General features: G+C 40.1%; 3 protein-coding genes and 1 non-coding gene across 5 annotated transcripts in view; 1 reads left to right on the forward strand and 3 right to left on the reverse strand.

Annotated features, from left to right (window-relative positions):
• Positions 1-594, reverse strand: part of LOC137258996 (RAB11-binding protein RELCH homolog) — a 166,973-nt gene extending 166,379 nt beyond the window's left edge. Inside the window, exon 1 of the mRNA XM_067796698.1 lies at positions 303-594. Within this exon, the coding sequence (XP_067652799.1) occupies positions 303-594 (292 nt within the window). The remainder of the gene's footprint in view (positions 1-302) is intronic.
• Positions 335-10,682, forward strand: LOC137258993 (DNA replication factor Cdt1-like). Its single transcript, XM_067796695.1, has 11 exons — positions 335-1,393; positions 2,627-2,830; positions 3,393-3,595; positions 4,189-4,386; positions 4,687-4,829; positions 5,502-5,620; positions 6,156-6,344; positions 7,485-7,619; positions 8,350-8,462; positions 9,067-9,155; positions 9,604-10,682. The coding sequence occupies exons 1-11, from the start codon at positions 776-778 to the stop codon at positions 9,759-9,761; spliced, it is 2,169 nt and encodes a 722-aa protein (XP_067652796.1). The 5' UTR covers positions 335-775; the 3' UTR covers positions 9,762-10,682.
• A 3,613-nt stretch (positions 10,683-14,295) lies between these two features.
• Positions 14,296-14,367, reverse strand: Trnaa-ugc (transfer RNA alanine (anticodon UGC)). Its single transcript has one exon. It is a non-coding gene; the product is annotated as a tRNA-Ala (tRNA).
• A 1,151-nt stretch (positions 14,368-15,518) lies between these two features.
• Positions 15,519-23,531, reverse strand: LOC137258530 (thymidine kinase 2, mitochondrial-like). 2 transcript variants are annotated; one of them, XM_067796236.1, is made up of 9 exons: positions 22,945-23,485; positions 21,770-21,825; positions 21,219-21,293; positions 19,908-19,961; positions 19,119-19,237; positions 18,505-18,593; positions 18,088-18,167; positions 17,549-17,626; positions 15,519-17,095 (listed from the first exon to the last, which is right to left on the reverse strand). In XM_067796236.1, exons 1-9 carry the CDS (start codon positions 23,081-23,083, stop codon positions 17,015-17,017), a joined length of 771 nt encoding a protein of 256 aa, XP_067652337.1. In that variant the 5' UTR covers positions 23,084-23,485; the 3' UTR covers positions 15,519-17,014. The 2 variants fall into 2 exon arrangements, with proteins under 2 accessions (XP_067652337.1, XP_067652338.1); XM_067796237.1 differs by having other exon boundaries at positions 15,521-17,095; positions 19,119-19,282; positions 22,945-23,531.
• Between the last annotated feature and the right edge of the window lie 735 nt (positions 23,532-24,266).

Raw genomic sequence — 24,266 nt, forward strand, 5'->3', positions numbered from 1 at the left:
CATAAACCATATGGACTGTCACTAGTTTTTCTGTGTATGTATTGTCTGTTGTAAAGGACGTGCATTTGGCACCTTCTGACATTAGACATTTATTTTCATAATCAAATTCTGTCAATAACGTCACTTGACACTTTTTTAAATGACATCCCTTGTGAGAAGTCTAATTAGACACTGCCTTCACTCAGCTCAGTGAACTGAGGCGCTAATGTTGTCATAGTAATCCGTTCTGTTGTGAGAGACACTCAACTCCAACGACCTGACTGACCAAACAGACACACTGAATAAACATCAACTCTGCTTACGTAATGTCGGTGAGGGCGTGTCCTCTTTTGTTCTTTCAAAGTTGCCTGGATTAGAAAAGTAGTCTCTCAATCTAGGAAGCTCTCTTCCCGATTCTACAAGCTCAGTGTGTAACTCGAGAGCTGTCAAAATGTAATTGTCCTTTAAAAGTTTAGTGGCAATCGCATCCCAGGACACGTCTGTTGACTCTGGAATTACTTGCACTTCGGAGATTACAGGCTCTTCGGTGCTAGTGTATTGTATCTCAGACTCAATATAATCGGTTTCTTCGAAAGGATTCAGGCTCTCCGCCATTTTGTAGATCACGTGGGACGCACCTAGAAATGATTTACCAAATCGTTTTTTATTTGAAACAATAACCATTGTCTGCATTTTCTTTACCTTTAATTGAAGAAAATAGTGTCGAATTTTAATTTAATTGCTCGTGTGGAGATACGTCACGTGACAGGGGCCGCGGGAAAGTTAATCATCCAACATGGCGCAGACTCGAGTCAGTGAGTTTTTCCCAAGCAAAAAGAAGTCGCGTCACAGCAATGCCACTAAACGGAGAAAAGTGGAACTGACCACAACAGATGATGACATTTCAACTTTAAAACAGGCAGTTAGCAGAAATGTACAGATTTCGGAACAAGTGGAAGAGACAAAAGTGGAGTGTACGAAAACCACGAAAACAAATACAAGCGCACGGACGAAATCGGTTGTGAAGAGCAACCAAAAATCGGTACGGCAGTCCTCAAGGAAAGGCAGAAATGCTGAAAACGATGCTTGTCAACCTAAGATATCTGATATATTCTCATCCCCGTTCAATGAATACAAGAACAGCGAACCTCTGTCTTTCAATTTTCAAAATGAATCGTCAGAAGCGGTCCCCTCAGCCTGGGATGAACATGACGGCCCAGACAGCACTCCAACGAAACAGTTACGTCTTAGTGCAGATGCGGCAAGTCGCAGGTCACGTAAGGAGGTCCAAAATGATTATATTACTGAAGAAAATACACCAGAGAAAGAAACTCAAGAAGCCCCCACTGCCTCAACAAAACGCCATGCAAGGAAACGATTACAGATGTGTCAGAAATCAAACGTTGAAAACACGGTGAGATTGTGTTCGAAATTTGGATAATATTATTGTAATGTTTTTGTTACTAGGGGTACCTTTTAGAATAATATGACTGATTTCTTTGTTGGGAAATTAAGAAAGCATCGGAGTACAGCACTTTACTGGGCGCACTTTTTCCGATTTTTGCGAATGGATACATTCACACCAAAGGTAAGCCAACCCTAACCTTTACTCACTAACCCTAAGGATCTAGACGGGGGATGCCCAAGGACTAAGGATGTAGAAGGGGGGTGTCCAAGGGCTAAGGATAGAGCTCATTAGCAAGCGCTCAGCAGGCCACGGGTAGCGTGCCCGGTACACTGCACACTAGCCGAAAGCATTTTGATTAATTACTAGGCATGTGTCGGTGGCCGAAAACCACCACAAAATCTCAGAACTATTTTTCGAACAGGCTGATATGCAAGGCATGTGAGGCACAAATGAAGGGAATACTGCACTTTACTGTCTGAGCCCTAGCCCTAAGGATCTTACATGGTGCCAAACCCAAACCCTAAGGATCATAGACATTATTGAGAGTGCCTAACCAAACCCTAAGGATCATAAAAGTGCCTTAAACAAACCCTAAAGATTGTAAAGGATACTTTAGTTAAACTTAATCCTAAGAATCGTAAAAGGTGGAGGTGCTATAGTTCAGCTAGCTAACATGGCTAAATGTCATGTTCCTGCCAAGGCATACACCGACGGTTAGCATTCCAACCTTATTTTAGGTTGGGACGCTAAACATCGATGTATGCCTTGATAGAAACATGACATTTAGGTAGCTGAACTAGAGGTGCTATAGTGAGGTAATTGCCCTGCATTGCAGGCTGGTGCTGTAAACTGCATTCTGGCCCAAATGAACACAACAGCCATCAACTGTCACATGATTGGTGGGTGGGGATTCTGCAGGATATAATGTATATAATGGGATATAACATATTTAAAGTCCAAATGAATTACAGGTAAACAGGTAAGACTTGTGCCCACGCACGCATGCACACACACCAAATTTTAACAAATAGGAACTATGTAATTCCTTTGAGTGTCCCTTTATTAGAAGTTTGATTTATCCTTCAGTATGTTCAGTTACATTTAAAGAAATGTGTTTCAATTCATCCTTATCAGATAAGGAATATATATTCACGTCATATGATTTGACTAGAATGAAATAATAGGCGGGATATGGGTGAAAGTCTTTTCATGTTGTTTAATATTGATCTTTTGTTTCAGTCTGCAGTGGATGTGAACACGGTTGTTTCATCCATGAAGTTGTCAGAGAAGATGATATCACCACTTCCTGTGACACCTGATTCCTTGAAAACCCCTACCAAGTCCCAGAGCCCCAGCGTGCCCACTTCCCCCAATGTGAAGGCTGCCATAGAGAAGTGCAAGAAGCTGATGCAGTCAGGGCATGGGGACACAAAGGCAAAGGAGGTATGTACAAAAAGGTTTTCATGTGTGGTCAAAACCTGTGCCAATAATGAGACATAAGTACATGATTCTACCATCCACAGGTTTAGTTTCATGTACATTTTGGAAATCTGTCACCTGAGACAACAGGTGATGTGCTCAAAAAGGTACTGTATACTAATGCCTCAAGGAGCCTCACAAGCTACTTCTTATCTTGTGAGCAGTTACTCAGTTTATTGTTTCATTCAATACTATTTATTTGAAATGTAATTCCAATGGTGAGTTCAGGTGAGGTTGCAGCCTTTGTTGCATGTTGTTAGTGCCGCCAACTAAATCTGATGGTTAGCCTGCCCTGTAAGTGTAAGTGTAGATTGTTGCATACAGTATAGATTGATGGATTGTTTCATGAGTCCTTGACAAATATTCAGGCAGTTTCCAGGTTCAGGTTCTTGATTATGGCCTGTTTACACAAAAAGACACACAGGCTGAATTTTAACAATATATCCAAATATAGTTCGTCTCAGTCTGAAAGGCTTTTGATGGGTTGAGGAAAAAAGTTGCGTGTAATCACATGTGGACATTACAGAAGCAGATCAAAGCTGAGATCAAAGCCAGACTGAAGAAATGTGGCAAGATGGAAGAACTGAAGTCCCAACTGTCGGACATGAACAAGAAATTAAACCAGCTCAAGAAACCTCTCCCTAAGCTCCAGAAGTTTGACAACATTGAAGTTGAAGTGGAACAGCCAATGATCCAACAAAGCCCTGTCAAGAGCAGTCCAGTGAAGGGGTGAGGAATCTGTTCATTATTCTGAATAAATATATCCCTATACAAACCCAGTTCTGTATCACAGTAGCAGGAAGTAGAACTGGTATCAACTATGTCTACCAGAAAGATTTTCTAAAGACGAGGTGGATTCCAGTTTCAACTTCCAGGGACATGCTGCTGTACTGGTAGTTTTATGTGTATATCTGGTATCATGTAAGTTGTTAGTATATTAGAGTAATGAAATCTAACAGAATCATGCTCCTGTTCGTTTCCACATATATCAATTTCCTTAAGATTTTATGTGTACAGTTTTAAATTCCAACTCAAATTGATGTTTAGATTTTAAAAGTAGTTGTGCTGTATTTATTGTGTTCAGTGTAGATGACTTATTCAGTACTATTGATCTACCAACAGTGCAATTTTCTGACATCGTTTCACTGTTCATGGTTTGTTCTCCATTAAACCCTGTTTTTTTTTTCGTTTACATGAGCAAGTTTAACATCTGTTGACTGTGACTTCTAAAGCTGCCAAATTTCACCCCAAGTGAAGCTGACATGCTATGCAAGTACATTTAACTGTCTTTTCACTCTGTCACTTCGCTTTTGCTGCTTCAGTGAAGCCAAGGATCCAGCGTACGTGCGACACCACACGCTAGCCAGTCCTGCTCCCCCTTCGCTGACCTTCCCCTACAAGTACAAGCTGCTGATGGAGATGTTCCGTGGCATGGACACCGTCGTCAGTATGATGCACAACCGCTGTGAGATCTGCACTTTCTCCAAACTGAAGGTGGCTGTGCAGACTATGACAAAACGGTATGTACTGGAACAACAGTGTGGAAACTGTACATCAGTAATGAATATTAATCATTCATTTTCTCTCTCCTGTATGATTAATTGTTGGTCATGTCCTGTGACATTTTTTGGAAATGTGAGTTTGAATGTGGAACCTGTGCTTGTCTTGGATTGGGCACACAAGAGCACTGATTTTTACGTTGGAAAGTGTGTCCATTATCTTAGATACCAGGTTTTATATGAACAGAGCAAAGATTTTACTGAATCATTGCCTGTTAAATGTGACTTTAGATTTGATGGTGTTGCATATCCTGGTTGTAGGAACTTTGAGCAGAAGAACGTCCAACAGATAAAACATGTCTACCCAAGTGCCTACCACTATCGCCAGGAGAGAGTCCCGTGCTATGGGAAAAAAATGAGCGACTATCAGCTTACGGTTGAAGCCAACTTGAGTGAAAATCCAGGTGAGGAAGCAACCTTGACATGACTCAAACATTGATCAGGTTAGTGGGCTTTGAATATATCTTTGGTTCTTATAAATGCCAAGACCAATGTTGACAAATTTATTTAAACTGAAAATCTTTGGACACGGTTGCTTCTCTTTCACATCCACCTCTCTCTAGAAGGATCTCCCTTCTTTATTAGAAACACTGAAACACAGTCTACCTGCCAGTCAAAGCTGAAAACTTTCCTCTGCCAAAAAATATTACCCTCTTGTCTAGACTAGAACTTGAAATATTGAAGCCTGTGAGAGTTACTGTGTGACATGAAAAGAGTTGTTTTGAAATGAGTAATAAAACAAAAGTATGTATTGTTGATACTGTGTCATCTGCTGGGCTTAACCCCATGGCACAGAAGTGAACTGAGAAAGTGGGGCTTCTGGGAAAATCTCAGGAAAATGTGCATAACATGTGAAGTGGGGCCAGCTAACACAGCAGCATGTTTTTGAATGAATCTTGCAATGTCCAAGAAAAGTAAAGAAGCTGGCGATAAATATGTGTACACACACAATGGTTCCTGGAAAATTATTTGTGTATTGTTGAATCAAAGAAAACTTAATGTGTTCTGTCCCTGGATCCACATCATGTGTGAGACTCTTATGGAGATCCTATTGACCCTTTTAATTTGCTCCACAGGTGGCAATATGAAGTTGGGGAACAAGGATGGAAAACTGACCTTTAGTGCCACCCAGCTGTTGCAGAGGAGGCAGACCTTCCACAATGGCTTGATTTCCATTGTTAAACAACATCATCAGGTACAACTTACTGCTTCAAATGTGCTGATGAATATTGTGGTCTAGTTTTACAGAAATCTTCTCATCCTGGTTAAGAGGCTGCCTCTAAGTTACTTGGTTTGTTTGCTGAATGCCCACTTGGTAACACAAAATCACAGATGTTATTGAAATTTCATGCCTACTGTATTATCTAAATATGGTTTGTGTTATGTGGTGGTGTAGTAGTTGGACAATTAACTTGAAAAACCTGGCCTATTTCCACCATGTGTGTTCAATATGTTGAGCCCATTTCAGATGTCAAAACATCTTTTTGAAATATTGCAGAAAGTAAAGTACAACCATGCACGTTCGCCCTTCAAGAGGTGGATCTCACATATTCCTCATTAGGATATGTTAAGCCTGTAGTCGCCTATGCCAACAAACACAAGTGTTTTTCCGATTTTTGCACAGTGTTGATTTGCTCTTGTATGGAATATTTTACTTAACAAGGACCACTGACCCTTCTAATGACATGCATATTTGATTTGTTGATGACAATTTTTCTTCTTCTCTACAGGAATTCTTGGCCAACCTGTCTCGTCCACTAAACATACCAGAGAGTAAGATCACAAGATGGCACCCAAACTTCCATGTAGATGAGGTCCCTGAGGTTGAGTTGTCTCCCCTACCTGAGCCTCCCAATGTCCATAAGTACCAGTCAGCCAAAGACGTCCTTGAGGCCTCAAGAGGGAAGTTGATTCCAAAGGTAAGAGAAACTTGACTACTACTGAGACCAAAACATCTAGATTCAGAATATTTTACTTTTAAGACATCTGTTTTTAAAGCAGGACATATTTCTAATCATTGTTTGGAGGTCATGCTATGTGAAACTTACATATCCCTGGGTATTTGAGGTTGTCAGTTGTAGGTCAAGTCAAACCATATTCCTTCATAAATTCTGTGAACTATTTATGATCATTAGAATCAAATAATCATGAAAGTTTTCCTTGTCTGCTAGATGCTTATGTTCCTTTCATTCGAATGGAACATGGAAACTTGAATCACTTTGCTTCCTGAAGCAAACATAAAATCACTCTCCCAGCTAGGTCACCCCCCTTCTCTTTTCGCCCCACAGCATCCGAAGTGACTGGCACATTTCCATGCCTTTGTCACTCTCTCCTAAATTACACCTGCTCTCATATATGTAAAAAGGGAGTATTAACATTTTGGTGTTCTTCATGAAAGTGGCGTATACCATTACCAAATGAAATATACTCAAGTCAGGCAGAGTTGTCCATACCCTTGCATATTTTATTTGAAAGTAATATGACCAATGGTCATTGTTGCGGTCAAACCACCAAAGGCATTTAGTTTATCGTTTCATTGAAGATAAGAAGATCACATCAACTGTTACCTTATTACAATCCTTACCCAATATTCTTGCCATATAAGGCGACTATGCTTGTCATAAGAGGCGACTAACGGGATCGGGTGGTTAGACTTGCTGACTTTGTTGGCACATGTCATTGGTTCCCAATTGCGCAGATTGATGCTCATGTTTTTTATCACTGGTTTGTCTCGTCCAGACTTGATTATTTACAGACTGCTGCCATATAGCTGGAATATTGCTGAGTGCTGCGTAAAACTAAACTCACTCTTTCACTCACTCACTTACCCAATATTCACTTTTGTCACCCAATATTTGTGATGTGTGTCTTTTTTGCGTCATAGTTAATTCATTGCAACTCTAGTCATTTTAAGACTGAGTAATCAAATAAAACACTGCTGAAAACAACATCAGACATATTAACACATAAACAATACTTCTGCTGCCGTACAAGTGCTTATATTTCCCAGTTAAGTCCCTGCCCTCCCATGGTGCATACATAATGTTGTCTTTCTCAAGGTGGAACAAGCACTTACTGATGTGGCCAAAAACTCGATGTTACCAGTAAAAACTGAAATGAAACAAGAGACGAACCTCCCAGCATGCTCTGCTGCTCCAGCCATGAAGGGTGTTCCATCATCACTGCTTGAGAGGGTGGGTACATTTGTTACTTACTTTGTTACTTTTTGTAATTAAATATATTTGGTCTGCGTTATCTATAGATGTATGGTTTGTGGAGTAACTAGGTCTGTCTTCACAGGGTCCATCTGCGGCTTTGGCAGTATGGTCAAAGTCGAAGTTTAATACAATTCTTTTAGGCTGCATAGAATTAAATGTGGAAGGAACACACAACTTGGGAAGTTATGTGTTATTGAGTTATAGATTGTCACACTCATTCTTACACACTCATTCTCATAGTGGATAAATGGATGATCTAGACATGGCTAAGTCAGCATTTTTTTAAAATGTCACTAAAAAAAACATTTTACGCACACACCGAAAAGTGACTCGTCAATGCTCAAGAAACATTTCGCTTTTTTTTTTTTTTTAAGCCTTATATATGGTTGTTTATCAGTTGAAATGGTGCCATGATCCAAGTTTGAAATCCTTGGCACTGCAGTATTAGAATTTGTCACATGTGTTAATATTTAAGTCAGTAGTGACATAATGTCCCAAGATTTATATTAGAGATTCAAAATTTGTAATAAAGGTCTTCATGGACAGTCTAATTTATGCGACTATATTCTGATGCTGTTCTGATGCTGCTATGAGCCATGTTTCCTCATGTTTGAAAGTAATCTCAAACTTTACTGTAGGTAACAAATCTGCTCATTTCTAGCTTGTGTAGAGTTCATTCAATGAAAACTTCTCCACTTGTGTTCAGATCCGAGCCAAGGAGGCCATGAAATTGGAGGCAGCGTTGACGAGGAATCCAGCTGACGACAGAAAGAAGAGGATGATGAGTCGACTGCCAGACATGATCAGAATCGTTAGAGCGTATCCTTTCTCTCAAATCAGGAAACGTGTACATGTGTGTATACAACCTATGTTTTTCATATGAGTCCCTAAATTGATTCAGGTTGTCAGGCTCCAATGACTTAGTTCAATGTTTACCTTTGACCTTGCACAAAATAGATTGTCTCTCACAATATCACTGCGTTAGTTTAACAGGGCTCCAGGTCAGATGAGGGCCTAATTGGCATGTGTAAAAAAATATGCATGATATGGTAGGAATGAAATTTTGAAAACAGCAGATACACACCACAGCAGGGATGTACAGACTTAGAATCATTTACAAACGCATTTTATCTGAGAAGGTATTGTTTTGTTTATTGACCTGTTTACACAAGAGTAGCTATGTTGTGCATATGTTCAATGAAAAAGATTAGTAAATAAATTCCATTCAGTACTCGAAATGTACTTGAAAATTTTCCAGTATTTCTATGTTGAACAAATAAGGACTACATACACCTGTTGAAAGAATTTCTGAAGCCCTGGTTTAATGTTTTAGTTTTGATGCATAGAGAAAGCTCATTTCAGCTAATGTGCCTTACAAGTGACATGTACCATTATTCGATACTAATTTCTTTAACACTTATAGTTATTTTGTGACGGAGAAGAAGCCCTCTATTCCTCAGGAGACAGTCATCCAGAAGCTAGCAGATAGTTTTCGCTCATGTATTTCTGCTGGTAAGTTTACACATTCTGTTTCTGAAGTTACTTTAGACTCATATTGATATGTTCCAGTTAACTTATAGACTAGCGATACTTCACACCATTCTGAGGGGCGGCTGGGGTAGATAAGTTGCTGTCACTTGGTACAATGTGTGAAGCGTATTTCTGGTGCCCTTGCCGTGGTATTGCTGGAATATCGCTTACAGTGATGCAAAACTTTAGTTACATATTCTAAATATATTTCCAATTACACATTACGTCAAAAGCGTGGGGCTGTGTCATGTATCTTTCAAAAAGAAACTTCCCAAGCTCTGTAACTGTAAGCTGGTAACCTTTTCATTTTTTACCAAAAGTTGCTTACAGTATCAAATCTCTAGACCTACAGACGACTGCTATATAACTGAAATGTTTCTTACTGACATTTAAGAACAAACAGTCCGTAAAACGCTTAAGTCTTGTGTAGGTGAAGTTGAGGCCCACATCAAGTTGTTGCTGGAGATCGCACCTGAGTGGCTGACCATGGTCCAGATCAAGAAGGGAAAGTACTTGAAGATTGACCGCAATATTGACGTGCAGTCCCTCACCAGCAAGATACAGAACCAAGCCAAAACCTTGAAGTGAACATACTCCATACAGATCAGTTTTAATATATATTGTTAAGTTATTTTTGGTTTGGTTGAAATATGTAAGTAACTTCCTGTGTAAGTTGCTGGCTGGCTGCCATGTTTGTAGTGAAGTTTACGGGAAATTGATGCATGTTTGGAGGAATTTGTAGACATGTACTGCCGGTCAACTGAGAAGAAATATCTTATTATCTGCGAACATTATGGGCTAGTTTTTACAATATAGATACCTCTTTGTGTCTTTCGATACCGGATGCATCAGCATAAATTGATTAATAAATACTCACCTTGTGTTGATATGTTTGGTGTAAAAGGACATTGTGGTTTTTCATCAAAAGTCACTCTTCATACCATTTTCTTGTGTAAAACATTCAAATAACCAGTTTCGGTGACATTACCTGAGCAATAGTATCAAAAATCTAAGTCAAAATTGTCTGTAAAGCATTGTGATGTCATCAAATATCCTGGGAGATATCACTTGGTCACATGCAAGTGGATGCTAGTTTAGGATGATAATATTCGGCAAGTTAATGTCTGTGAAGTGCTGGTGTGAAGATGGTGTTGTCTTGTACATCTACCTCATTAGCATAATATTGTTGATGCGACATTAACAGGCTTCACAGTCTGTGTGGATCAGAATCACTTGCCTAATACTGACTGACCATCGTCATTGTTATAATACATCAGCTATTTCTGTAGCTATTCATGTAATGTGTCAGTTGAGAAAGATGTTTATGTCATTGAAATAAAAAGCAAATTTTACTAGCCCCAATGAGAGATTGTGGAAATCAATTTTGTCAGTTCTTGAGACATACCTATGTTTGAATCAGTTTCTGTGTTGCATGCAGGTGCTTGTTAATTTCTTTTTGGTCTGTATGTATTTGGATATGTAAATTATGTAAATAAATTCTCAATCTGAGAACATTTTTTGTCATCATAAGACCATTCACAACTGACTGCTGCAGAAGGGAGGTCGTGAAATACCACTGGGAACACCATTGGTATATGGGTCATGTCAGCCTTGTGATTACCATGGTATAACCGACCCATGGGGTCCAATGTTTGATATGAAGAGTGGCAAGGTGTGCTGTACATTTTTTGTGATGTTGTGAGTTAGCTATATGCTGGCTTTCTGTAAATAATCGAGTCGGGACCAGACAATCCAGTGATCAAAATGAGCATCGATCTGTGCATTTGGGAACCAAGTCAGCAAGTCTGACCACCCAATCCCGTTAGTCGCCCTTTATGGCAAGCATAGGTTGCTGAAGGCCTGTTCTACCACGGGACCTTCATGGGTGGGTATGATGTGGTCTGGAAATCGGTTATTCATGGTGAGTTCCTGCTGTGATAATATCAAACGAATGAGATGTGTGACTTGTTTAATGAATGCATTACTGGAAAGCACATGTGAAACACAAAATAAGTTATGGATTGTATGTTCACCTGCGAAGCACGTTGGGGTATATGTCTCATAAAAGCATAATGCGTACTAGTAATACTACAGTTTTCTGATCTGATTTGAAAGACATTAAAACTGTTAAATTTTTCTTGACAAAGGCAAGACATAAAAATTCAGCAAATTCTCTCCCACATATTGAAGTGGGAGTCGGTCTTTTCATTGAACTAATGAAAACCGTTACTAACCACCCTTGCCATGTATGGAGACGTAAAGAAGCCTGTCAAACCTTTGGTGGTTCAGTAATGGTATGGGTTTGGTATGAGTGTGTGCTAGACGTCATAAAGGTATCTCACTAAGTGACAAACGTTATTGACAGGAAGAACTGAACACTGCTGCCACGCCACATTTAGATTACCATCAGCTTGCCAATCACTGGATATTAATTACCGGTCATCATCACCATCATCATCATCATCATCTTCATCATCATCATCGCATCATGGAAACATTACGACATGGCCCGATATAAACACTCGTGATCTAAAATACACTGTTAAAACGTTTTTGACATAGGTAATTAAAGCAACAGTGTTTAAGGCTTAAAAGATACCCCCAGCAGACTTGGTGTAGGAGCAAAGGACAGTTCAGAAGATGTTTGTTAAAGTGAATCGGTACCATTTTTAACGTCAACGTGCAAACGGCGTTTTAAGCATATCGCCAAAAACGCATGTCTCAAGAACTGCACGTGCAGTCGGGCTTTCTTCACTTATCCGTGCTGATAGCCTCTGTGGGTGGTATCTGTGAGACAGATCGAATTGTGATAATGTGTGGTATTCAACATGGTGAAAATGTCGGAAGTACAAGCTCAAAATGCTAGTGGACTCGTAGGAAGCTGGAGCTACCTCAACAAGATAGTGCCAACAACTTTCGTGTTTCCAGACATCTCCAACATGTGACGCTAATTCGGCGTCTTATTGCTTCTGTGAAGCCGTGATACTGGTTCGCAGTGGCCACACACGACACTGACTCCCTCCACAGTCTCACACATGGGAACCGTGCACATTCTGAAAGATCATGAATCTTTCGATTCATTTGTACGCATGAAAATCTTACATTTCATTGTAGTGAAATAAATCAGCTTTTGTGTGAGTATTGTTATTAGTATGTTCACTTTGACACTGAACAGTGTAGTTCCTGCCAACTTAAATGTGTACGGACCCGTGAAGGTCCCGGAGAAGAATTGGCCTTCAGCAACCCATGCTTGCCATAAAAGGCGACTGTTCTTGTCGTAAGAGGCTACTAACGGGATCGGATGGTCAGACTCGCTGACTTGGTTGACACGTCATCGGTACTCTATTGCGCAGATCGATGGTCATGTTGTTGGTCAATGGATTGTCTAGTCCAGACTCGATTGTTTACAGACCGCCGGACCCGTGAAGGTCCCGGGTAGAATAGGCCTTCAGCAACCCATGCTTGCCATAAAAGGTGACTCAGCTTGTCGTAAGAGGCGACTAACGGGATCGGGTGGTCAGACTAGCTGACTTGTTTGACACATGTCATCGGTTCCCCATTGCGCAGATCGATGCTCATGTTGTTGATCACTGGATTGTCTGGTCCAGACTCGATTATTTACAGACCGTCGCCATATAGCTGGAATATTGCTAAGTGCGACGTAAAACTAAACTCACTCACTCACTCACTCACAGACCGCCGCCATATAGCTGTAATATTGCTGAGTGCGGCGTAAAACTAAACTCAGCCACTTAAATGTGTACGCCCGAAGGAAGACCCATGGCGTTAATAATAACGTTATAAATAGTTTACAGTGAAAAATAACATCCATTCCGTTGTTGTCATGGGCAACCAACTTCTTGTAGTTCATTCCAGATCTCTCCATAATTTATGTACGTGAGAACACGGTGGATGTCTCTCTGTCTAAATGTAGCGCAAGTCTATATTCCGATCACACGGTTTACCCACTGAATGCCAACTGTAACAATGTATAGCACTTGGGGGACGATGAGTAACACTGCCTCACAACAATATTCACAGGTTGCTTATGTTTAACTCATCTAGCACACTGATCATATCACACATACACTGCCAAAACCTTTTAACGCCATCTGTCAAGTTTTAAACACCACCCCCCCACCCCCCCCCCCCCCCCCAAAAAAAAAAGGTGAACCGGTTTTTGACAAGTATTTTCTCTGCGGTAGAGAAACTAAATTTATATAAAAATCACAGAGTAACCCTAGGGTATCATCAACAAGTATACAAAACATGCAGAGATTGGTTGCTGATTCCACGAGTAGGACAGGATAATTATGACATGGGAGGAGATATCGGCGAAAGACATATTTACAAGCATTTCTGCTTGAAAGAAACGTACGGCTTCGTCTAGTTGAACATAAACTGAAATAAGTGAATTTCCCCTTGATATAACATTTTTTACGTGGTGTTTTGAATTCGACAATGCTCGCTTAATTTGCAGCCAATGTCTTAGATATCTTGTAGCCTCGTTGATGCTATCCTAGGGTTACGTTGTGAAACGATGTGATACATTCGGTGTATCCATCCACGAGAAAATACGAGTCAAAAGCCGGTTTACTTTTTGGGGACACCCAATACACGTTTCCCCACCATCTGGTCACGAACGAGAATTCCGGTGGCTCAGTTTCTTAAGGGCTGCTTTCCCATTAATCATGGACTCGTGCGAATGAACTCCCGCCTCCCTTGCAGTTATTATTTTCTGACATTTCTTCTATCGATTATCTTCTATATACATTTTGAAAGTGTTTCAGGGACAACTCGTATGCCGTAGCACAACAATTTAGAAGCTTGAAAGAAACTGTTTCTAGTAGGTCTAGATTGATCTTCATGACTTCCTGGGAGGGCGAGGCCGACTATTTAGGCGTCCCAACATCCAACCAGAGCAAAGACGACTTCCCAGAAATGTCAGTGCGAATTTGGTTGAACGAGAAAATACACCTTTCCTTCCTTAGTCCCGTTATTCGTTCAAATGTACTGGCTTTAACACCAATCATCCGGAATATGTAAATGCATTTTCACTGATTAGTCTTTTGGCAATTTATTTTAATCCTATTAATAAATTTAAAAAAACCAAAAATTATGGTGGAGATGCCGGGGATCGAACCCGGGGCCTTTCACATGCAAAGCGAACGCTCTACCACTGAGCTACATCCCCAACTCAAACACTTTGGTGTAGCTATGTCTTTTTATAAATAAGACATATAACCTCTGACGCTTTTGTCGGAAAACGTCTGATTTTAAACAGACTTTACTGGACATACATGTATTCACAGTAGACATATTTTTCACATGTTCAATTTGCTACCGTGAAAATCCTTTGTAGAGATAAGTGTAGCAATGTTACACGCGCCCATGAAAGCGCTGTTGTGGAGTTTCAGAAACTGGCGAACGCGCCTGCATACAATAATACCAGTTAAAGTAAGGTCCTCTTCGCCGCTCGTCGATCAATACTGTCTTTTTAAGCTGTGTCCCGTCTTGCATAAAGCAATATACGCTTAGCTCTGGCGAACGTTAGCGCGCTCAAAGGGAGCCGGGAGCCAGTTTTTACTCTGTTAGGCGCCCCTACAGGCGAACGCGCACCTACATAACAATCCCAGTGAGGGAGTGGTGACGAATGACATTAAACATGTATAAGACAAAATTTTATGGATGTCAACTTCTGCTTTATTGTTTAGACAACATGTGTTGGCTATTCCTTTCCCCCTTCGTCAGGTGGATGCTAACTAATGATGATGATTTGGATGTTGTTTTTTTTAATTAAACATGGTCGCCATCTTTGTTCGCTTGACGAGGGAGCTGTGAGGATGGTTCGCGGGAGCTCATGGGGGCACAGGCATTCAGCCTACTTCAGGATCGGGCGCTCGCGATTCTGAAAACGCCTCTGTTTGCGTTTGCACGACGTAGCAAGGCTTTGCGGACTTTTTCAAGTTAACATGTTCTTATAAGATTTCCATAGATTTCGTTTGAGATGTTATGAAACAGACTAAATATCAACATACTCATTCAAGTGGGTTGGTTGTTCAACATCAACACCTTACATAAGACGGTGAAGTTATGGCCAAAGCTACCGTAAACGGTAAACAGAATACTTCAAAACAAAATACGTATTGGCGAGACCACGTGTAACAATTAATAGTCTGTTTATCTGATTTAAACTTTTTATAAGACTCACAAATATCCGACGTTTTGAGCAATTGAAATGTTTCCACGCATTTCCCACCAAATACACAACACTGCAGTACAGTATAACTGTACAGAATAAGTGGCAGAAAACCCACTGCCACTGAGAAACTGAAGATAAGGACATATGTTATTTCCATACTCTTTATTCATTGATACTTCTATCCTCTGCAACACGAGGATCAACCACATTTACCATTCACCCTTCAGTGTTATACGAGCCATGGTCCCATACATTGTAATACATTCACTATTAACAGATTCACTGGTTAATTTATATCTATCCAGATACTTCAGGCAGGCAGAGGGCAGGATAAAAGCTAAAAGATGACATATAATTTAAACCTCAGCCGCTGTGATGACTCGGAAAAAGAACAGACATATAATATAGATATTATATAAAAAATGATAAGAGATATTGCTTGTGTGAGATCAAACAATATTGGCTCGGTGAAGGTAGGTTTTGTACAATGCCCTGACAATGCCATTATGTCATGAACTTGACAATATTGCAATGCTATGACATCACTGCACTGTAAAGTCTAATGGCAGTACAGTGTTCAGTGATGTATGTTTTTGATTGAGAAGTCAAGAAGAAAGACTTTTATTGATAAATGAAATCTCATCCCCTTTTCTTCTGATATAAAACATATCAACACAAAATTAAAACTATTTGTAATTTTCTCAACTTGTGCAGATATATTTGCCATCATAAGACAAGTGAATTTCTTTGTATCATGCGAAATGTGTTTAACCAACTGATTATAATGATCATGATGAGGTTATGATTGGTATATAATCTGTCTATTTTCCATAATGACCACTGTTTAATTCATGCCCAAAACAGCCAAGGAATGCCTGTTTCAGAATCAACATCAAATGCAATAGCATCATCATGATTGGTCAACATATTTTGACACTTGGAGCATAATACATAACATATAGTGATTCCAACTGTAAAATAATCCCTGACACCCAGTAACAACCCCATTACCTGACAGATGTACCAGGTTACAGATTAATTGATTTATAGCATGCGTAGTCTATATCTGATAACTGTTAAGTTGCACTTTTGTAGAAATAAAGCCTTAAATTGAACATATTATTTCATGACTTTTCTATTGCCTTTCAGAACTGAAAAAAGAATCATGTTCCTATTTTAAGAACAATACACAGCACCATTATTACTAAAGCACCCAGGTCATCTAGACTGATGTCGGTCGTAAAGCTCGGCACATACACTCTGTACATTCAATGAATCTCACGCAAAGAGCACAACAGACACACATCAGTCTGTTTCTGCAGGTAAACATCCACTCCAGATACTGAACAAATCACACACAAGCATAAAACATACATTTGATCCTTGAATCAAAAGCTTATCTCTTCAAACTTGTTGAAAGTCTAACAACACTTGTATTCAAGGAACACATTTCCTTCTGTGTCTACTGACCTAGTGGTTGTTACAGTACTTGATGTCAGAACATCTTACTGGCCTTTGTATACTGAGGCACACACGCTTGTCTGAGGTATGGAGTCTGTCGTCTCCACACAGGGCACATTAGAGTCTCTCTGTGGAATATGTGACATCTGACCGTTACTAGGGCCACTGGGTCCTGTTACTAGGCACATTGAAGGATCCGCGACCTGTTCTCCTCGTATATCTTCACCATGTCCTCCATACCTGGGTTCCCATCCAATACCTACAATGTTCAACAATATGATCAAGTCCATCGATAGTCTATACTGTTGTCTGTCAACTCATATTTCACTATTTTTGAAATTGAAGATAAGAAGTTCATTTAATAAACAATCATCACAATAACTTTGACTTTAGCTATTAGGCTTGAGCTGCCTCCATGGTGTAGACAGAAAATTATAAACAGCATAATAGTGAGTTAGCTTAGACTTATGCCACATTGAGCAGTATTTGTCCCTTCTAGCAAAGGGCTTGCACCCATGTGGGCAATCAAACCAGGATCTTCATCGTGACGAGTGAATGCTTAACAACAAGACTCAACCCCTTCCTGACAGTATTAAGACAGAATCAAGACAAAGTGTGCTTGTCAACAACAACAAAGAAATGAATACTGCTGACAGACGACTACATGTCAGCTGTATGGAGGAACAGGTTATTGTTGTGGCTAGATACTGACCAGGACTTCAGCTGGACACGGGTACTTTTTGTGTATCAACCAGTCTTCATGCTGCTTGTGTAAAGCTTCCAGGTACTCCTGTGTACAACAAATTCAGTCTTAGTACAACAGTGTCATTCTTAGTACAACAGTGTCATTCTTAGTACAACAATGTCAGTCTTAGTACAATAATGTCAGTATAAGTACAATAGTGTTGGTATAACTACAAGTACAACGTTATCAGTCTCTGTATACAGGAATTCTAGCAGTTTATTCACTCGTACAAAAACAGCAACCTCCACAATAACGTAGCAAGTATATCGCCTCAGAAACAACCAATTCTCACATGACGTGTACAACAGTGCCAGTCTCAGTACAACTTGTTAAGAACAAACAGCATACAACAAATACCCACGACTTTATCAACAATGTAACACACAAATACAAACACCAATATAATTCAGTAATGTATCAGAACTGTTATTGAACATGACATGTTCAGAACTGGTAGAAGATGGAAGTCAACTGACTGCACCAGACTGTGACAATGTTCTACATACCAGTGGGATACTTTTCTCCTCTGCTCTGTGTCGATGCTGTATTCTCTTATACAGAATCTCTGGATCAGTCTGTAGATACACTGGAACACAAATGCTCATCGTCATTCTCACAGGACAAAGTTGGTTTCTTTGTTTGCACCACATACGGCAGTGGTTCATCAATAATCAAGTCTGGGCCAGATAATTTTGTGATCAACAACATGAGCATCGATCTACGCAACTGGGAACTGATGACCTGTGTCAACCAAGTCAGCAAACCTGACCACCTGATACCGTTAGTCGCCTGTTACGACAAGCACAGTTTGGTGAAGACAATTCTATCCTGGATCTTACATGTTACTATACATGCAAAAGGTATAAATTATTACAAATATATATTTTCGATGTAATAATTGCAACAATTCTGAAGGCACCTACCAATGAGATCTACTTTGAAGTCTTGTGTTTTCAAAATCCAGTCAAACCACTCTGTCAGCACAATATGTTCAATGTCAGGCATTTTCCCACTGCAACAAAAATTCTATGTTAATGCAACGGAAACATTGGTTTAAGCCTGCATCACAAGGAAAACAGGCACTTGGACAATTCTAGCCCATTTTCTTCAAGGGAACTGGCACACACGGACACAACCTCAAGCCTGGACTAAATGACTGTAAAACCTGGTGCCAAGCTGACCAAGCTAAATGGAACTCTCTCTGCAGTGTGGAAACTGGCACTCAACTTACTCACTCTGTCACACCTCTTGTGCTATGCAAACAGAAATAAATGGAATATAGTTCGAACTTGCATTAAACTCAACTCACTCATGGAGTGATACCTGCATTGCCAACCTTGAAGCTAGTGGAACGCTGAGCAGGATGTGTTACATCCAACTGACTCACTCGTGCCAAGATTATCAGGGTAAGTAAAATATCATTTGGACTGGTAATAAACCCAGCTCACTCACTCATGTCAAGACTTTTAGCTTAAGAGGAGCACTTTTCAGATTGGTATTAAACCCTACTTACTCACTGATTCACTGAGCTACATACCTTAAGTGCAAGTTCTCGACGAAGCAGTACTTGGCACTGAAGATGGACCGCTCCATCATCTTAAAGGGTTTCTCCTGGGCCCTCGTGTGGATGTCTAGCATGGTCAGCTGGACGTATGTCTGGAAGGTTAACCCCCACCGTGATGGGTCCCTGTACATCAGACCCTGGTATGTGATAAATAGTTGTTTCATAGCACTGAAACATTGCCGTCATAAAGAGTGGGGCCTCATGGAAATCATGGGAGTGGTAGCCCAATGGTTCCAGCGTCTACTAATCATGCTAAAGACCTAGGTTGGATTCAAGTACAGTGTGTGAAGCCAATTTCTGGTTTCCCATGCTGTGATATTGCTGGAATATAACTATAAGCAGCGTAATTAAAATTTACTCACTCACTCACACTCATAGCAATGATGTAATGTCCTAAAGGTTGTGTCGTACTTATATCTTGAATAATTGGTCACCAGATCTCATAACATTTTTCTCTGTGACACATTTAATTTCACTGTGTTTCAAAAGTTAATGCCAAACATAGCAACACACCACATCAATCAAAAATCAGTTTGAAGTAGGAACAATGCCCATTGTCTTGTAGCCATAAACATGTATACTATAGATCTAGATGCAGTTCCAGATTGTAAGATTGAGACAGTCTATGGATGGCACAAGGTCAGTTCGTGGAACAGGTGTAACTTTCAGCTAAGATCATTTGTAAAACTGGCGTGACTTGCTAAGATTGATCTTAGATAAGATCTGTTAGTTGAACAGCACCCTGAACTGCTGTAAACTTACCAGAGCATTGTGCCCTTTAATATTCCGCCACTTGTTGACAGGTTCCTGAAATACCTACAAGATAAAGAATGTGTAAGTCATTTCCTTTCAGTCGTGGTCAAGTCACAGGCCACCTGAACCTCTCTATGCTCATAATAGTCTGACTGCTAAATATTTACAGAGTTTGATCTTTTAAAGCTACTCGGTACATGAGATGTTGAACTTCATCACAAAACTAGAGTGTTTTCGCATTCTGTGAATACATAAATGCCTTTTAAATAGATTCCACTTTATCTGCTAAGGACATCCTCTCCGCTAAAGGCATCCTCTCTGCTAAGGACATACACGTTTCGCTAAGGACATACTCTCTGCTAAAGACACACTCTCTCCACTAAAGGCATACTCTCTCCGCTAAGGACATCCTCTCTCCGCTAAGGACTTACTCTCCACTAAGGACATATTCTCTCCGCTAAGGACTTACTCTCTGCTAAGGACATACTCTCTCCGCTAAGGACATACTCTCTGCTTAGGACATACTCTCCGCTAAGGACACACTCTCTCCGCTAAGGCCATACTCTAGTCAATTTGGGGGTTAGTTCTATCCAAGAATTGAAGTCACACTGTGTGGTCAAGGAGCCTAGTCACAAGCACACACCGACTTCCACTTGTCACACTTCCATTAGCCGTGGTGACTGAGTGGGTTAGATCGCTGACTTTTATACCTGGCCTCATACAATTATATCATGCACTACAACCTGATTTGCATCTTCCAACTATCGTTTCTTCAACATGTTAAATATGGAGCGATACTAGCGCTGCATTCAATGAGTTAGTGAGTTTTGTTTTATGCCACCTTCAACAATATTTCAGCTTTATGGCAGAGGTCTATAAAAAATCGAGGCTGGACTGGACAATCCAGTGATCAACAGCATGAGCATCTACCTGCACAATAGGGAACCGATGACATGTGTCAACCAAGTCAGCGAGCCTAAACATCCGATTCCGTTGGTCGCCTCTTGCAACAAGCATAGGTTACTGAAGGCCAATATTCTAACCCAGACCTTCAAAGGTTGTTGCAATCAAGGCATCAATAAAATATATGTAAAGAATCTCATATTATTTTAATTTCTTGGTGCTGTTATAAATATCAAAGTAAATTCCTCAGAAAACAGAAGCATGGACATATCATGATAAACATCTTTGAATTCAGATCTGCATAAAGCAAACAGAGTTAGGTTTCTCCATTACTGACAGTACAGAGCAAGTGAACGTTTCCCTTTCTTCCAACACCGGGTTTCTACCTCTAGCCTTAAGTGACCAGAGATGTCTTACCTCAATCAGGCTGTTGTCCTTGTAGTAATCAAGTAATGTTGTCTTCCCACTTCCAATGTTGCCCTCTATGCATATCTGGGAGAACAAAGAAAGAGTCTTAATATCAGGATACTACACAAATCTGACAGAATGATGCTTATGAAACAAAGGCTGTAAAGCTCATTGATAATACAGGTACTACATGGTACCACAGGTGTGCATCATCTTATCATGGTGACAGGCCCAACTCACTTTGTATCGCAACCATCTTTAACTGTTAATGAATATATTGCCCCATTAAGGGGCTTCAGTTTTAAGAGTTACCAGTTGAAGCATAATCAAGGATTCTAAGATAAAGATTCTGCTGATGCTTCTGTACACATCTCGTTCCGTCCAGGGGTATTAATTAGTTTCACGACACAATCCATTGTAACATGTGCATAATAGCATCTAGAACGAGGCTGGCAGGCAGGATTGGTGGCAACAACGGCTGGACCACAGGGTGTAACAGAGGAAAAATGTAAACAGTTATCTACTTTACACAACTTCAGCTCAACACTTTGTATACTTACTGTGTATTTTGATTTTGGTGATGTGTCTTCCAGTGAATGCTGAATCGTGATGCCATCTAAAAACACAGAAAAATCTCCACTATGAAAAACAAATAGTTAACATGCTTCTAAATTCTGCTCTTTGCTAAAAGATAAAACTTTATCCCTATTCTCATCAGTGTCACAGCTGGGTTGTAACATCAATGACTTCTTTGTTAGGTCATTTCTGCAGGTAGTTTTTACAATTTTGATTTGGAAAGTCAGCATCCATGTAATGTCCTTTACTGTAATTTTTTAAAAATACCTGGGCATTTCAATAATATTATTCAGAACACCACTCCGCAAATAGAAACATTTACAACATGGGCGGATCCAGGAATTGTGAAAGGAGGGGGTTCAGTTGGGTTCAAACCCCAGGACCGCCTGGGAATCTGAGAGTTGTACTTCATATATGTTCATCATTTACAAAAAAAATCCTTTCATGGAGGCATATGGAATGAAAGTACATGAAGGTATATGTATGTGTGTGTGTACCTTCATGTACTTACTTTTTATATATATCACCAAGACAATATAAAACATTGTCACATACATTCATTGTTTCCAATCTGTCATCTTACATGAATTTATAATCCTAACTGACAATGCTCATATTCTTATGGTGTGACTTCGACCATTGACCATTCGAGCGACTTAAATGAATAAAACTATTCATTCATTTATTTATTTAAAGACATTCATTGTAACTAAAAGCGGAAAGATTTCCGCCCGTAACCCCCATTTAATTTCATGATTCTACAAATAAGAACAGATGATTATTTATCAAAACTCGTTAACACTAACCATTACCCTAACTCCTAAACCACATCCTAGCCCTAACCCTAAGATCATTACCTAATTCTGAAACATCGGAATAATCCTAATAAATAGAATACTTTTCGAGCGGGGGTTACGGGTGGAACTCTTACCCTAAAAACAGGTATTTTTTACAAGGAGAATCCTTATTCAACAACCTGCTGCAATTAACAGTAAGTCTCCTTTATTGACATCAGTTCCACTGAGGTTCTGATGTGTCAGCACGCATCTTTTGTTTCGAAGCCGAGTACATTGACAATAGATCTCATCTACTTCCATCGATAACACCCTTATTAAAATACAATCTCAACATCAGTTTACAGTTATCAAAGTGAACCCACTCGGTTTGTCGCTGTCAGATCCTGGTAATTCTTTCTTGGAGTGGGAAACAGGCCGCATCGTTGAAATGGTGCGTCTCACCCCTAACAGGCTTCGTACTGTTGTGACGACTTCGCGGATAATCGGCACCTTTAAATGCATGTCTCAGACTTCTAACATGCACAGGCAGGCATTTCCCCCAGTGTTATGATTGAACGCATGGAAAGCATACAACCAATAAGCTAAGCTGTAAGTTCCCAAGTATGGCTATGATGTAAATCTATTTATATTCAACCAATAGAAATACGCGTTACGTATACACTTTCAACTGGGCTCCTTCTCTGCCTATTGCGGTAAAAAAGAGGTCATTCCGACTAAGCAATGTTCCAACTACTTGACGGCGATGTTAACGCAAACAAACCCGGTCCAGACAATCCAGTGATTGACGTAGCATCGATCTCGCAACTGGGACACAATTTCATGTATCAGAAATCTCCCCTATACCTTAAAAATGTAGAGAAAGATAAGCCTTAAGCACCCTGCCACACATACAAGTTCCTTGTCAGCGAGCCTGCAGGGATACGTCACTCGCTTGCTCTCTGTACCATTTGTACTAATATTAAAGGGGCACTGATGCTGAGCGACTAATGATTCTCGCCAAGGGTCTAATTACGAATTCAAACGGCAAGATGGGCAGAGCCCACTCCCTCCACCGTGACGGACAAAGGGATTGGGCTCCTGTCGACATTAGCTGAATTTCTTCACCCTAAAAAGTGAGGATGCCGGATGCCCATCACATGCCGTAACTTAAAAATATCCATAGTATTCCTTGTCTGATTGTTACAAAATATCCCAGCAGTATTTTTTCTGATGCCTGGATGGTATAGTGACTGATCCAATTTGATCCTATTTCTGTGTTTTTCACCTCGATATTTAATCATGTCACGTGAAAATATGATGTCTGCGTACAGGTAGCAAGCCATTTGTTTCATACAAGTCAGAAAGATTGCAAAGCTTTATATTTAGACAATTTTGAGGGTTGGCCCAGCTGTCATAGCAAACATTGGTAGAGAAATCTCAAACTTGTTTTTACCCACTTATCCAAGTACTCAGCAAATACCTTTGTGCATTTCTTATGTAAAAACGAGGTTCCCTTGGTATCCTCAAAACAGTTTTCGGTCCAAAAGTGTTTTCAGGCTGCATGCGACACAGAGATTACATCTTACTTGCTGTAACTCGCGTTTAATGGTATGAACCTACACGTGTTATTTGTCATCATTTACTTGATGGTCAGTTAATGAATTTATAACTCGACATAGGTTCCCATTTGGCGTTTCTCCTGTCT

The sequence above is a fragment of the Haliotis asinina genome, chromosome 12 (assembly GCF_037392515.1).
Source record: "Haliotis asinina isolate JCU_RB_2024 chromosome 12, JCU_Hal_asi_v2, whole genome shotgun sequence".
NCBI lineage: Eukaryota > Metazoa > Mollusca > Gastropoda > Lepetellida > Haliotidae > Haliotis > Haliotis asinina.